This window comes from Atractosteus spatula, chromosome 19 (assembly GCF_055471065.1).
Source record: "Atractosteus spatula isolate fAtrSpa1 chromosome 19, fAtrSpa1.hap1, whole genome shotgun sequence".
NCBI lineage: Eukaryota > Metazoa > Chordata > Actinopteri > Semionotiformes > Lepisosteidae > Atractosteus > Atractosteus spatula.
In genome coordinates this window covers 15,293,241-15,308,781 of record NC_142724.1, presented here as the reverse complement: position 1 = coordinate 15,308,781, position 15,541 = coordinate 15,293,241, and the positions used below count along the sequence as shown (strand labels likewise).

General features: G+C 42.4%; 1 protein-coding gene across 2 annotated transcripts in view; it reads left to right on the top strand.

The window, feature by feature from the left end:
* Window positions 1–14,784, top strand: part of cbfa2t2 (CBFA2/RUNX1 partner transcriptional co-repressor 2) — a 45,437-nt gene extending 30,653 nt beyond the window's left edge. For both annotated transcript variants that reach the window (XM_088937693.1, XM_088937694.1), the window contains exons 3-11: window positions 885–1,126; window positions 1,562–1,651; window positions 3,138–3,319; window positions 4,159–4,412; window positions 6,090–6,175; window positions 8,864–9,056; window positions 10,023–10,085; window positions 11,331–11,521; window positions 12,489–14,784. In XM_088937693.1, coding sequence (XP_088793819.1) covers window positions 885–1,126; window positions 1,562–1,651; window positions 3,138–3,319; window positions 4,159–4,412; window positions 6,090–6,175; window positions 8,864–9,056; window positions 10,023–10,085; window positions 11,331–11,521; window positions 12,489–12,776 — 1,589 coding nt within the window. In that variant the 3' untranslated portion in view covers window positions 12,777–14,784. The remainder of the gene's footprint in view (window positions 1–884; window positions 1,127–1,561; window positions 1,652–3,137; window positions 3,320–4,158; window positions 4,413–6,089; window positions 6,176–8,863; window positions 9,057–10,022; window positions 10,086–11,330; window positions 11,522–12,488) is intronic.
* Window positions 14,785–15,541: the final 757 nt, after the last annotated feature.

Here is a 15,541-nt window from a genome sequence, read left to right as displayed (position 1 = left end):
CCTCCTGAAACTCTGTGAATGAGCACAGAGGCACATTCTTCAGCACTGACACATCTGTCGGAAGAAATGTTTTCTAAATGCCCCTGGTAACATCAGGAAAACACTCAGATCCTCACAAAGTGAATATGGAGCATGGAAAATCCTCCTTTTTCGATCAGGTCATATTTATCCTGGAAGGTAAATTTATCTATGATGGACAATACACATTGATTTGAAGGCAAGTTCACATTTCTACATAGCAGGTGTACTGTGTAAGACAAGGAACAATTCACAGGGTGGAGGGTTTCTGTTACATTATAGCAGTCTGGTGATGAATATTCCCCAAAGTGAGCCTGTAAGTGTAGTTATTGCTATACCTATATATATATATTCCAGGACCAAATTTTAAGAAAGTCTTCTCATGGACAGTATGAAATGAAATGGTGTCTTCTTAAAAAATTAAAAGTGCCCCCAAATTTTTTTTATTATTATTGTCAGTTAATATTAGTTGGTCCTGAGTTCAGTTAAAGCTTGGGGCACCTCCTAGGTGGAGTTTGCATGTTCCACCTGTGGCCACATGGGTTTTCTGGCCTCCTCTCTCTCACCATAGTCACACTGTCTAGGATAATTTGGCATTTGGCATGTATTTGACATACATTGTTCCCCATCTGTGTGCACTGTGGTGCGCATCCCATCCAGCTGCATCCTGCCTTGTGCCCATTATCTACCAGGTTAGGCTCCGGCTCACTTTGACCCTGTATTGAAATAAGCTGTTATTGAAAATGGGTGAATGAGAGTCAGTGGGAGATCCTCTCAAGTACTGACATGCAAAAGGGTGTAAGTGTGTCCTCGCTGGACACCCCCAGGCCTCCCATGTCATGCGCCTTTCTACCCATGTGTGCTAGTGACCAATGGGATCAGCCACTCTCCGCCCACTCTGAACGGTGTGCCCTCCCCGCCTCAGCGCTTCAGCAACGGGCCCTCGTCCTCCTCTTCCTCCTCTCTGGCCAATCAGCAGCTCCCAGCCACGTGTGGAGCCCGGCAGCTCAGCAAGCTGAAACGCTTCTTGACCACACTGCAGCAGTTTGGTAACGACATCTCCCCCGAAATCGGAGAAAGTGTCCGCAGCCTGGTGCTTGCTCTGGTGGTGAGTGTGGCCGCTGTTCAGATTGTAATGAGGAAGCATGTACTGTATATATCCGGTGCCTTTGTTATTTGACTTCGATTCAGCAAAAATACTTTAGAAATTTAATAGTACAATTTAACGCATAAAGTTTCATAATTTACAAAAGGCAACATGAGAGTTTATGTAGTGAATGAAACAATACAATATAATCCAACACGAACACAGTACAGGATTTGTGTCTGTGGACAACAGCAGTGCAGTAGCCCGTAATGGCACAGTCAGAATTCATTTGAGGCTGGAGTACATCTGTTTTCTTATTGTTCTCATGATGTAATTTTTAGTCATGGGAAGGGTCTGCAAAGTTTCTCATTCATCATATGGGTTGTAAATTAAGGTGATGTCAGGTGGTGTTTAATTTTTAACCATTCTGTTGCCTGTGGGATAATTCCTCTGCAGAATTCCACGGTCACAATTGAAGAATTCCACTCCAGGCTCCAAGAGGCGACGAACTTCCCCCTGCGGCCATTCGTGATTCCTTTTTTAAAGGTACCTCCTCGATCACTTAGGGAACCTCTTGCATCATATCCAAAGCCCCAAAACTTCCTGTCCCTATGTGACTGACAGGGCTGTGTGTCACTTCTGAATTTAGCAAGTGTGCCCTGCAGGATTAAGCATTTTTCAGTTTATAATAAGCTTGTTGAAAGTTAAATTGTGTGGAAAATTCTTATTTAAAGGTGAACCAGATTGTTATGGGGTATCAGTTTCACTGTTCCTGCTATTTTTTCTCCAAATGCAATACACTGTGCCTCACCTGTATGTTGTAAAGCATTTATTTCATTAAAGGCCTTTTTATATATTACACTGAGTTCAACAACAGCAATAATAATGATTTTTCACTTGCAACAACCCATCTTATAAAGTATACTGTATGTCTCATTGCAATAATAGTTCTGGAAAAAAGGATCCCAAATATGGATATGGTCTTAACAATAGCTAAACATTTTAGGGATGACATAGGAATGACCTTAAATTTGTGAGATGTTTCTGTGATTTAAAATTTCAAAGATGTTTACTCTGTATAGCTGATGAAGGGGTAAACTGAAGAACAGGAACATTCTTTCTGAGGCTTTACACCAGTTTGCATCATGAAAATCCCCCTGTCTTTCAATTTACTTAGATAACAAATATTTATTGCAGTCATGAAAGGCTTCTTCATGTCAGAGGTGTGTTCTAAAGCTTTTTTTTTTAATTCAGTAATTATTGCCTCTACAGAGGATATAGTTATAATCCACTTGGTCAAGGAGTGAACATCAGGAGAGGTCAAAAGATACTTTTCACCTCTTTCTGTCCGTTATTTATTCTGAGTCTGAAGCAAGGTTTTCCCTCAGCGGTTCGGTTGGAGTGCTCGGAAGTGTGAAACATGACTATAAAACATTTTTTTTCCTTTTATAAGCTCAGAGCACCATATGGGCTCCATATCGCATTAATGCAGGCATTCGGCTCTGAGGGCGCCTTAAATCTTGTTTCCGCCTGTGGAAGACGGCTAAATGACAGACAACATATGCGCGGAGGCCTAAACCGGAGTACGAGGAAGTGGGTGTAATTATGCACACCAGGGTCTGGTTCTCATTACCCCAGGAGGGCCCGTATCCACGTGCCTGGCCCTGCTGTACATCAAAATTTTGGACAAAACAATCCATCTACATGTCATATAATGAATTGAAGTTTTTTTTCTTTTTCCAAGTGCTTTAAAACTTTTTGTTCAGGGAAGACATAAAAAATACAATTGACATTTTCTTTGACCTTTACACCTTCTTTCCAATGTTTCCATCTCCAAGATCAAAAGATGAAATTAGAAATGATTCAAGACCCTGGCAGCACATCAATTTGTCGTGTTGTTCATGTAATTGAAGCTGCGGTATCCTCAATGCAGTGCCATTTACCGGTGCCTTGAGAAAGACAGCTCGCATGTTTTCCTCACCGTCACTCTCCTGCTCTTCAGCGCGTCACCCGCTGTGTTTGCCCCCCGCAGGCTAACCTGCCCTTGCTGCAGAGGGAGCTCTTGCATTGCGCTCGTGCCGCCAAGCAGACGCCAGCCCAGTACCTCTCCCAGCACGAGCACCTCCTGCTGAGCACAACCCTGGCCTCGCCGCCCGACTCCTCCGAGCTGCTGCTGGAGACCAGCGAGAGCGGCAAGAGGCACAGCCCTGACAGGTGAGCCTGCAGCGCGCCTTCCCTCACTCCGCGCTCCGCATCTCGGGCTGCTGCTTGTCAGACTCCCGCAGTGCTTGGAGAAGTGTTTCTGTGAGTCACGTCCTTTTTATTACTTTCCTAAGTAATGCAAACTCATTGTACTCAGTAATACAGATGTTTTGTGAGGCTGTTGTTGATCAGTGTGACCTACTGGCTTTCTCGGCTTGTCCGAGGCCTGATTCAACCTCCAACATAAGAAATTAGCTAAATATTGAAGAGTGAGCAGTAGCCAGCAAGCTGTTTCTAAAGCTTATGTCACTGTATGCATATAGCAAACATTTGACCCTCTCAGGTCAACAGACTGGATATCTGAACCATAGTTAGCAGGCTGTTCTATATAGAGGAGACCTGATTCAAGTATTTAAAATCCTCAGAATCCCTGAACATTGACAGAGTTAACCCACTGGACTTCCTCAGAATCAATAACGACACACAGACCAAAGGATTAAAGTTGAAAATAAGGGGAAGTGCAGTTTAAAAATAAGAACAGGAATTGCTGCTTTATGCAGTGACGGTGGGGTCTGGAGAAGGTCGACTCTGTTATGTAGCAGTTAGGGCTCTGGAATCCTGTTCAGAGGTCTTTGGGTTCAAATCCTTTGTGGCTTCAGACACAGCAAACAAAGGATTGTGGGAGTATAAAACAAGCAGGCTGTGTTGTTGAAGCCAATAACTTAATTTCAGTGACTTTTTCAGATTTGTGCTAGCAACCCAATGAGCTAGGATCGCTTGGAATGGTCTCCCCCTTTCTGTAATTTTTTCAGCTCTTATATATGTATCTGTACGTGTGTTTTCTCTGACAGGGGCAAGGAGAATGGCTTTCATGAGCGAGCCCCCGCCCCCCTGGAGCCTCCAGCCAAACGCATCTGCACAATCAGCCCCGCCCCTCGCCACAGCCCCTCCCTGCCACTGCCCCTCCCTCTCAACGGACAGCTGCACCCCACCCCTCCGCCCCTGCAACACTATGCTCTGGAGGACATTGCCGTGCCACATCTATACCGCGAGCCACAGCGCCTCCTGGAGCTCAGGGACCTGAAGGACAGGCCCCGCCACCTGGGTAAGAGCTTGGCATAGCTTTCAAGAAGGATCTAGTGTGGTGTAAGCTGTCCACTTCAGCAGTTCTGTTTTTTCACTGTAAGACACATGCGACCTGTAGTAACAAACTCTTCAATATGAAATCCGGTGCCAAAGAATCTAGTTGGTTAGAAACACTGAAAACAAACATTCTAGATTTTTTTTTTGTTTTGCCAGATTATTTCTTTTGCCAAGCAGAGATATTTTGCTCAACTTGTGCCCTCTAGTGTTTCAACGGAACATCTGAAGTTCTCTTAGGTTTATCCTTAAATCTTTCTGTGAACGCAAATGGCCTCAGGGGTTATTTTGGAAAGGGCTGTGGTAAAATTGCAAATTACAGGCCGTTCGCGTTCTGAAAGTGCCAGAGAAGATTATTCAAGAGCCTTGAAACTGTGGAGCAGCACATGCCCATAATGTCAGTTGGACATTTGTTCAACTTTATAATCAAAACCACTTTCCTGTGGCAGAGTTGCATGTTTGCAAGCTCAAAGCTATGAAGAACGCGAGGGATCTGCTCTTGCTCCGGGTGTTGTTTTTAATGCGAGGCTTCTTTTGCTGTGGGGTGTCAGATCCAGTTATGAGCCCAGGCTGTTTAGAAGTGGCTCACATAGCTCAGCCGGAATGGCTCCCTGAATGCTCCGGGCCTCCGAGGGCTCTTTCAAAGTTGGAAGGGAATGTTGACAGCTGAGTTCCAGATGTTCATCGTCCAGCACGCTCTGCGCTGCCGTCAGTGTCTGCTTTTCATCAGGCGCGCTCTTCTCAGAGCTGCGCCGTGTGTGGGGGCTCCTGATTGAGATGCGTTACGCCGTGAGGGGCATTCCACAGCACACTGCCACCAGTGTGGCAGGGCAACACTGCCAGGGTTTGTTCTCAAAGGCTGGGTTCCAGATTTACAGTTCTACTAAGTGGTTTAGTTTAGAGCTGTTCCAAATCAAAAAAATGAGTGAAAAGGCAGTGAAAATTACAATTAGTACTGCTTTTCGAAATGAAATCAAACCAGGAAGCCCAATTTCAGAATACACATGTATATCAAAACAATTGGAAAGAAGGTGTTTGTTTTGTCTATTTCAGTAGCCTCAGTACAGTGCAGTCATGTCAACACTGTGCTCTAGTTTAAGGAATAAAATCCTAAAAGAGTATATTCCATGCCTGACTGCTCGACACTAATGAGCCCCCACCGGGGTGTAGCCAGTCTGTAGCTGGCAACTGCTTGTACTGTTTTAAGACTTGAGGAAAAAGACCAAAGAAAAACCTTGTATAAGCTCAGGTTTTTAAAAAAGTCTTTAATTATTTCAGTTTGTCTTTTTATGGTAATACAGACAGCAATATGTATGTGTACATACTGTATTACAATTATACAGCAATCTTTAGATATTTAATTCACACAACTGAAACATAGAACTTTTTTAAGGGGCAAAAATGCATTTAGGCAAATTTTGCTTCTAATGCCCCCACACCTCCAACATTATCAATTAGACCGCTTGTAACCAATTCTGGCCACAGTTTTAGTTAATTATTTATGATTAAATTGAGTTTGTATTCCTGATAAAAGGGCAGGACAAAACCGGGTCCATTTTGTTTGTGTTGCATTGATTTCAGTAACAACCAGCCTCTGAAGGGAACTATTTTGTCTGATTGTTTTTTTTGTATTTGCTGTCAGGCACCAATGGGGGCTACCGTGAGGAGCCAGTGGACCACAGGCTGACAGACAGGGAGTGGGCAGATGAGTGGCGGCACCTGGATCACGTAAGACCTGAACTGTTGAACTGTTGACCCAGGGCAAGACGGTCCATGCAGCACAACACATAAATAAAACTCTTAATGAACGTTGTTTTTGTTGTAAAGACAGTTTTCAATATTCCTACATCTTTCCTGCTTGGTATATTTGTTTTCAGTGTGCACCTTGATAGATGAAAAAGTTAATGCCATAAGTCGCGCATGGGATTTCTGTGTTTGGCGCAATGGTGCGTGTTTAGGTTTAGTGGTCTATTCTTCATAAATGTCAGAGATTTTAAACTGCAGCATTAGCTGTCAGCAGAAGGAAAATTAGCCCTTTAAAAAAGACAGAATAGGACATTCAGTGACTTCAAATGTGCCCTCTTCATTTTCAGATTGATCTGGCCTCATCTAATGTTGCATAATTCATAGCCAGATGGAATGAAAATATTAGCTGTCTTTGGCACTGTACAGTTCATCTCAAGGCTCAGCAGCTCTGGTACAGAGGAGCCTGCTTAGATCACAGCACTGTTTTAATAGGCCTTCAGAAAACACCCACTGGGATCCCTCTGTTAAAAGTCAATGGTTCTGTCTTTGTTATACTTCTGGCAGTCATTTGGGGGTTAAATTAATCAATGTTTATGTTAATATAAGTGAATTTTAAATACACCTTAGGTGCAAGTATTCTGTTCAAATGCTGATCAACTTCTTTCATATTATGGAAGTATTTTTTAATTGTTATTTTTATTTTAACCCCAACCCCACAAGGCAGGAAACACAGAAGAAATTCTAGAACAAAAAAGACTAGGTAGACATCTTCCAGAGATAACACAATGTGTGTAACATCATTGTCAGTACAGTACTTAGTCAAAAAACAAAAGAGAAAGGAAAAAAAAAAGAGGAGAAAAGTATATTTAGACAAGGAACACAAGACATCGCATCATCTGTGCTGCTTTATCAAAAGCAGTGACCCAAGGCACCAACCAATGTACTGATGGACTGAGTGCAGTGAGACATGGACCTGTAAAGATCATGTAAAGATCCTAACTAAACATATAAAAGAAAAGCAGGTTCTAAACAACTCCTCAGGATAGTATTCTTCACTGCATCCATCCAAGGAAGCAGATGGATTTTGTTTGTCCATTGATACTTTTGCTCTTGTTTCAGGTAAAACACAAAATAGAAGGCATTCAGTTTAACAATTCTTTAACACAGTGGTTCTCAAACGTTTTGGACCAAGTCCCACCCCGATCAAACCAAAGCATCCAAGTACCACCTACAAGTCATCTTCTCATAGGAACCCCAGAAAATCTCAATGACCAACATGAGCGTGAGCACGCACACACACACTCACACACTTACGCACACATATAATATAAACAGCCCTGAGCACTTAGATCATTTGGATCGTACCGCCTTGTAGCAGTTTTCCGACGCTTGCTAACACTAGCAGTGCTGTCTGTGTCAGGTTCAGCAGCAGAGCTAGTATCGGTGGCCGATAGGGTTACCATACATCCTGATTTTACCAGACATGTCCTCTATTTTGATCCTTATATCCCATCCGGGGGGAATTTTCAAATATCCAGAAATGTCTGGGATTTTGACCGCTTTATTATCACCATGAAGAATAATTAACAGAAGTTTTAAAGGCAGTAGATGAGTAGGTTAGAAATAGAGCGAGAGAATTTATTAACTTCTCTAGTTCGCTTCGCGACCTATGTCGTCGTTCAGTTTTCGTCCTGTACGTGTATGATTATGTCATGAAAGAGTGAAATTGGGTGCCAATATCAGTGTCTTACTCAGTCTGTGCAGTGCAGAAGCATTCCCTCAAAAGGCTCCTTATTTTGTTTCTTGTTTTCCTACCATCAAACACAATACCAAAGCAAAAGTGTAAATTCACAGTAGAACTAAAAAATAAATTTCTGTGTTTTTGAAGTGGCAGAAAAGACTGGGAAGCTGAATGTTTGGTGTGTAAGCCTGGTACTTTTGTCTCTGTGGCAAATAAAGGTGTACTTGACTTGCAGGCTCAATTTGACTCGGACAAACACAAAAAGGCAATTCGAGGAGAGAGTTCGTCAACCAAATTAACAGATTATTTTGTAAAATCTGTCAGCAAAACAGAGGATGCTGTTATTGCAGCAGAGGGGACTTATGCTTTTCACACAGTTAAATATCATCACAATTATTTTATGAATTAACATACAAAAACATGGGATATTTTGAAAACCCTCTCCATCCTGACCCCCTAGCAATATGAAAGTTGCTCTGGGTGCCCTCTTTTTTTGATGTTCAAATATGGTAACCCTAGTGCCCGATGTATAATTCTCCTTGGGTGTGCGTGATCTACCGGAGCTGGCTTCAGTACTCTTGGCATCTATTCCTTTCAGCCATGTCATAATACTTGATTTTTGCGAGGTATTCATTGTCGATCACTTGTTCTGTTGTAGAATATAGCGCTAAGCTGTGTCTCTGAAAGCTCGAGAGGAGTACGAACGAAGTATTAGTTCGCGCTGTATCAAACAAACTAATTTTATTAAGCTTTCTCAAGCTTTCTGAAACCGATTAAGTAAATCACAGATGAAAAATTTACATTTAAATTTACAGATTTAAATTTACAAAGCCAGGGAAATCCCCTGCAATCTTGCTAGTGCTTTCATTTCTAATGGTAGACCCTTGTCTCTGTGCATGACCCCTGCTCTCCATGTGTGTGCCGCACAGGTGCTGAACTGCATCGTTGACATGGTGGAGAAGACGCGGCGCTCCATCTCAGTGCTGCGCCGCTGCCAGGAGTCTGACCGCGAGGAGCTGAACTACTGGAGGAGGCGCTCCAGCGAGCATGAGGAGGCCAGGAAGAGTGGGCAGCCCTTCTCCAAAGCTCACAGCCCCCGTGCTGGGGAGGGCCTGAACAGCGGTGAGTGCTCCAGGCCTCAGCAGTTGCCCCAGCAAGAGAGTCTGTGGGGCTCTCGCACAGAGCTTCTCATGGATTGAAAAAGTATTTTGCCACAGTCACAAGAGTGCTGCTTTAATTATATACAGTTAAACCACTTCAGGAAACTGCAGGTAATTTTCCATTTTCCAGTCATTTTCCATTTTGAACAACTAACACTGGCAGGAGTAATTTATTCCTTTGGAGTGTCTGTCTGCTGAGAGTAATGGATTCTGCCTCAAAGTCTGATTTTGCATGTGTGGAAAAGGCTGATAAATGTCAAAGCTATTTTTAATTCACTAACACCTCACAAATACAGGCTGTTAAGATGAAGCATTCGATAGGCGGAAGGCCTGTGAGTTAAATGACCTGGAGTAACTTTCCAATGTTGAGCACCTGAGCTAAACACATGTGCGATTTAACATCCAGTCTTGTTTGCCTTTGGTACTTAAAATCAGTACTAAAATCCAAGCATTGACAAATAAAAAAAGGTTTTGACTTAAGTATTAATATGCCATTGGTATTTGACGTTTATAAGTCTGATCTTTGTTTTAAAAGGCTGCCCTCTGCTGGACTTCACATATATGTAGAAAATAAAATCTGCCCACCTCAGTTTTGCATAAAGAACTGCAAACAACATTAAAGCCTGTTAAATGATACTGTATGTGTTCTAAAAGGACTTTACTTTCAAAAATCCAGGAGGTTTCTGACATTGTGGAGTGTTTTAATAGTGGCTAACCTTAACTGTTGTGTCCCTCTGTGAGCTCTATAACAACAGGCAACAGTGTACAGGATTCAATCACAGACAGAAGTCTTGTTTGTCATGTAAGAGCTCTGTGCAGAGGCCTCTAAACCCAAAGTCACCTGTACCCAGAAATCCTCCTCTTTTAATTTTGATTTTGTTATGGATTGATTTTGTTGTGTTTTAAAACCGATCTTACCTGTCCGCAGAACCTCAGCGTGACTTCACATCCCGACCAGGTTACGTAGCGGATGAGATCTGGAGAAAGGCTGGTAAGAACATTAAGCTGTCGGAGACGTGCATGTAGACCCATTGTAGGTACATACAGGATCAGCTGTTAATTAATATATGCTATTTTTTTAATGTTCACTTTGCTACATCTCCTCTTTCTCTGGCATAATTTCACTCCTGAAAATGTGTAGCGTTTGAAAATGTCATTTACCAGGCAAATAAAGCACCCAAGCACATTTCACTTCTGAAAAGACTAGACAAAGCTAAGTGCGGAGAACCATAACAGAGAAACAGTAACACTGGGCATGAGAAGCCCCAGTGGACAAGCCAATTTTGCATGCTAAATGACAATGTAATCCGACAAAAAACGCAAATTCAGCCTTGTGTATTGGGAAGCACCTGAGATTGTGGCTGGTGAAGCTTACAGGAACTCGGTTAAGTGGACTCTGAACAGCTCAATCACAATATTCTAGCAGCCGCCTGAGTGGGACGGCTGGTAAAGGCACTTGCCCGAACACCCTGGAGCCTGTAGGTTTGAGTCTGGTTCATGTCACTAGCTGACTGCAACTGCAACAGCCAAATGTGCCGCTTGGGGAATCCTGTTCACAACTGCTGGTAGGTGAATAGTTGGCTCTCAGTGATACCAGAGCCCCTGCGGCCTCTCAGGTGCTTGCAGACGTGCTGTGTGTCAGTGAGTGACACACTTCTCCTCCAGGCAGTACCGATCCTCAGGTAGAGGGCCCATGTTACCTGTGATATGTTAAAAGACAAGATGATCAAAAGTGGGCACATCAGAGATGTAAAAGAATGTAATTGACTATTCCAAATTGGGGGGTTGAAACAATAATATGACAACATCAAACTAGAGGGCCCTTTCCCCTTTTCATCCTCGTTTTTTCCATCAAGATAAAAGTCTGATCAAATTGAGCAGTATGCAGTCTTTACATTAATAGAACCTCTTGAATATCCAATAGACTAGAAACTGCCTTGAGTGACACCCATTTTAGTCAATTTTAATTAGACCATCTTCTTGAATTTGATTTCAGCGCACATTTCAGTCTCTCTGCAACACACCAAGCTTCAGTATTGACTGAAGCAATCCATTATTGTGACTTGGCTGCTCAAGTATACTTATCAGGGATCATGTGTTGCCGAATCAGTAATGGGCTCTGGCACTTCCTTCTGTACTGGGTTCAATGCATTTTATAGCTCTGTGTTATTTAAGGCAAGAGCTATGAAACAACAGAAAAAGGGAGGGGATGTGTTGATTCCTGTGACCCTTGCAGAGGAGGCAGTTAATGAGGTGAAGCGGCAGGCGATGGATGAGGTGCAGAAGGCAGTGGCGGAGGCCGAGCAGAAGGCCTTTGAGATGATCACAGCAGAGCGAGCCAAGATGGAGAAGACACTTGCTGATGCCAAGCGACAGGCCACTGAAGACGTCATCCAGGTCGTCAATAAGCAGGAAGACTCAAGTGAGGTAAAGAGCGATAAAAACACTTGAAAGCTGATTAAAGAAACTGCACTTTGAAATTTTACATACTCTACATTGGAGAAGGGACCAAGGTCAGGCCTAAAATCCCAAAGTATGCAAAACATTGCTTGGCAACAGGAACTGAGCACAGAAGATATTTGTCACTTTTAGGTCTTTAGGAATCTTTTTTTTTTTCAAATTCAGATTCGATCATTATGCTCCAAATTGCCAATGTCCAGGATAGAAACAGATCCAGGTGAAAATGTTTTTTTATCGGTGATTGGCAACATGCCTGTTTTGTGTTTAGAACTGTCTGTCAAGTATGGATCAGGATGTTTTGGAAGGGATGTGCTTTTAAAGCCACTGGTGAAATTAGCCAATTATTGGTCTGTTGGCCTTTGTGAACCCACACGGCTAAGTGATTATCTGCTAGGCTAGGGGTGCCCCTCTCAGTATACTCTAAGCAGCATTCATTTCAGTGGTATATTATTAAATTAAAATGTGGTTTGAAATGTGGTGTGCAACTGCCACTGTTTCCCTTTAAGCATGTATCTCTTAGAAAAAAGAAACAATTTATTAAAATGTGTGAATTGCACATTAAGATCTGCTCGTGCTTCAGATACTTTCAGTTATGGTTCAGTGATAAGGTGTTATTCACAGTCTGATTGCAGCACGTGTGGCAGTTATCACAGTTTGTGCAAGATAGTACTGATGACCTCAGTTCAGTTACGCAACAGGGCACAGTAGGACTGACAACTAGCAGATACTGGGACTGTGCAGTCTGAGGTTTAGGAGCCCCTTCAACAGGCAGAGGTTCTGGCAGATGGAAAGGAAAGGAGGCAGCCAGTAGAGCAGGGCAGCTGTTTGCACTGTAATCTTCCGTTTCGGCGGCATAGCTCTAGGATTAGTCCTGCTGCTGCAGAGGCCCTGGGGAGGAAATCTGTAATGAATTCTGCTAACCTTGCTCTTCCAGAGCTGTTGGAACTGCGGGCGCAAGGCCAGCGAGACCTGCAGTGGGTGCAACGCTGCCCGCTACTGCGGCTCCTTCTGCCAACACAAAGACTGGGAGAGGCACCACCTGATCTGCAGCCCCGGACTTCAGGCACAGCCCAAACCCCTCTCTACTGCAGCCACCAGGGGCGCTGGCAAAACCGCGGAGGGCGCCGGCGTGCCCAGCCCTGCCCCCGAGAAGGTGTCGAGCATCACTTCAAGGTCATCGACACCGGCCTCCGTTTCTGGCGGAGAAACCAACGGACACTAAAGCCATCTGAGGACGGCATTCCGCTAAGCCATTAACAACGGGGTGTCTGTTAAAAACTCCAGAGAGGATGGCCTGTTCAGCTCCCGCGTTTTCTGCCTCTTTGATAAAAGACATCTTTCTGAATTTGCTCGGGTGTGATTCACAACATATCTCACTTTGGACTGAAAAAATATTCCTAAGGTATAAAGGTATACATTTTTTGAAGGGTTTCAGGAAATGGAAGGAAACAAAGCAGGCACTGGTCTGTCTTGGCCCAAGCTTTGGTATTATTGTCTTTAAGACAAAATGGACAATCTTCCTTGGACCTTGTGGACCTTTGGCATGTGTTTGCTCTAGGTGTGATCTGGATCCTAAATAACTGGTGGACTTAAAAAGGCACCATAAGAGATACAGGATTTCCTTATTTAATCATGGTTTCTTTTTTCCCCTTTGTTTTTAATACAATTTTCTGATATTTATTACTGTAATTTGAATTGGACTTTGGTCATATCCTAGCTCACAGTGCTGAGAATGCAATCAATTCATTCAAAAGCATATGTATTGTATACCCAGAGAAGGAAAATAAGCTTGGTGGGTGGTCTGATGATTTAGAAATCTTAGAATAATAAACTTCAATAGATCATATCTTCTCATTTTCCAGTCCCAGCTTGAAAATGGTCTTTTTGAACACCAGTTCTGGTACTTGTTGGACATAGTGGCAAAACTGTATATTAATATTTGTTCTTGATTCATTTCCTGTTTGGATTTTGCTTTCAGGGACTTCAAAATTGAGGTGTCAATTCTTAATATCTGTGCTTGTGTGACCCTTTTACTGAGCAATATAAAATGGTAGATCTGGGTGCATCTGATAATTTGTAAATCCCAAAGGTTTTTGTTGATGAACATGTTTGAGTGTGTTTCTCCCTGCAGTGCAGAGGAGCTCAACATCAGTCTTGGAGGGCTACAATCCAACATGTTTGAAAGTTGTTGAAAGTCAGCAGCACCTGAAGAACTGGAAAAGGCTAACAAACTTCCCCAGTTAGGTCAATATTTAGTTGCATTGGCTCATGAGTTGGAATACAAGTTTCAAGTTCAAGTTCACGTTTATTTGTTATTCCAGCCATACACAAGTATACAGTGGGACGAAATATCGTTCCTCCTGGTCCATGGTGCAAATACAGGCAGGACAGACAGAACAATGACATAAACATTGTAGACAGGATACACAAAGTGCAAAGTGCAAATTACAAGGTAAATACATAATACAATATACACAACACACTGGGGGGATTTAAACCCTGTTTCTGGACAGTTTGCTGACACTGTGGCCCCCCAAGACTGGAGTCGAGCACTCCTGGTCTACAAATTGTTACATGAAACAGTTTAAATTCAAACATTAAGATTACAAAACTTACCAAATCTGAGAACTCCAGAGCATTCTCCACACAGCAAGTGGGAGCACAGAAAAGCACATCCCATTCCGTATCTAGACCCCTACATGTTGGCTGTCCTGCCTTGCATGTCTTTGGAAGCTTTGAGCTGAAGTAATGTTTCACAACGGTTACAATAAACCTCTTTGTTACGTTTCTGAAAAGATAAAAAACAAAGATATGAATGACTGAAAAACTAAAAAGTCTGGAAAAATGTCTTGCCAGCATGGTTAGAGGACAATTTCTTTGTTAAAGCTTTAAAGGAGGAATGCAGAACTCCAGTCCTGGAGACTAGCTGGCGTCTGCCTTTTTTTTATCCAATCTCTGTTCTGGAGGACCTAACTGAGCTAATTACCAGCTTAATTGGACCAATTTAACACTTTTCAAAGGTCTGTGATTCATAGAAACATAAAATAAAAAAACCTGCTGGTTATTGGTCCTCAAGGCCTGGAGTTGTACACTTATGGCCTAAAGCTAGAAACTTGTTGATTTTCTTTCACTTTATTTTCTGTTTCGCAGTTCTATTAAAACCTCAGGATTATATTGTACATTGTTCTTTATATGTTTGTCATCATCAAATAAAATATAAAAAAGGGAGACTCCTTTGCTTTTTTATAAACCTAGGATAAAAACCATATTATGTGTTTATTGTATTTATCAAAGCTTGTCCCATGAACTTGTCTCTCTCTCTCCTGGTTTTCATTCCCACAAAGCTCATTAAGCCTATTTGAACCCTTAAATGGTGTATTTTCTAAATTACATCTAACAATTGTCTTCTCTCCTTGGTTTCAGGTATAACCACTTTAAGGTGCTGCTAAGTCAATATGTTCTCATGTTATTCAATAAACTGCTGTTTTCCTGCAGCTCTCTAAACACTTTGTGGTTAGTTGCCGATTAATGATGCACAGTAACAGGTGGAAAGTACACTGTCCAACTCCAAACACACAACCCTTCTAAACGTATTGTACCAAACTAAGTTCATCCTCCAAAATTTAGGTAGACCAGCTGGTGGACTACAATCAGGAAATCACTTTGAGACCGAACAGGATTTTAAAGTTACCTGTCAAGTTCTAGAAAGCCATCTTTTGGTTGATGGTCTTCCTCATGCTTTTGATACTGTGCACAGTATGACAATTGCAATATTCTTCATTTCAATTTTTCTATTTATTGTTTTCATTTTAGCACTTAACATTTCTCTGTTGATCAATAAAACCTTGTAATATATTTAATCTGAGACCATGCCAATCATTTACAATAACTGCTTTAACCTTGGAGAACAGTGTGTCATACAGCCCACAACACACAGGGCAAGATGCCAGTCCATCATAGATATATATATGATTGGCAATGAAGAAG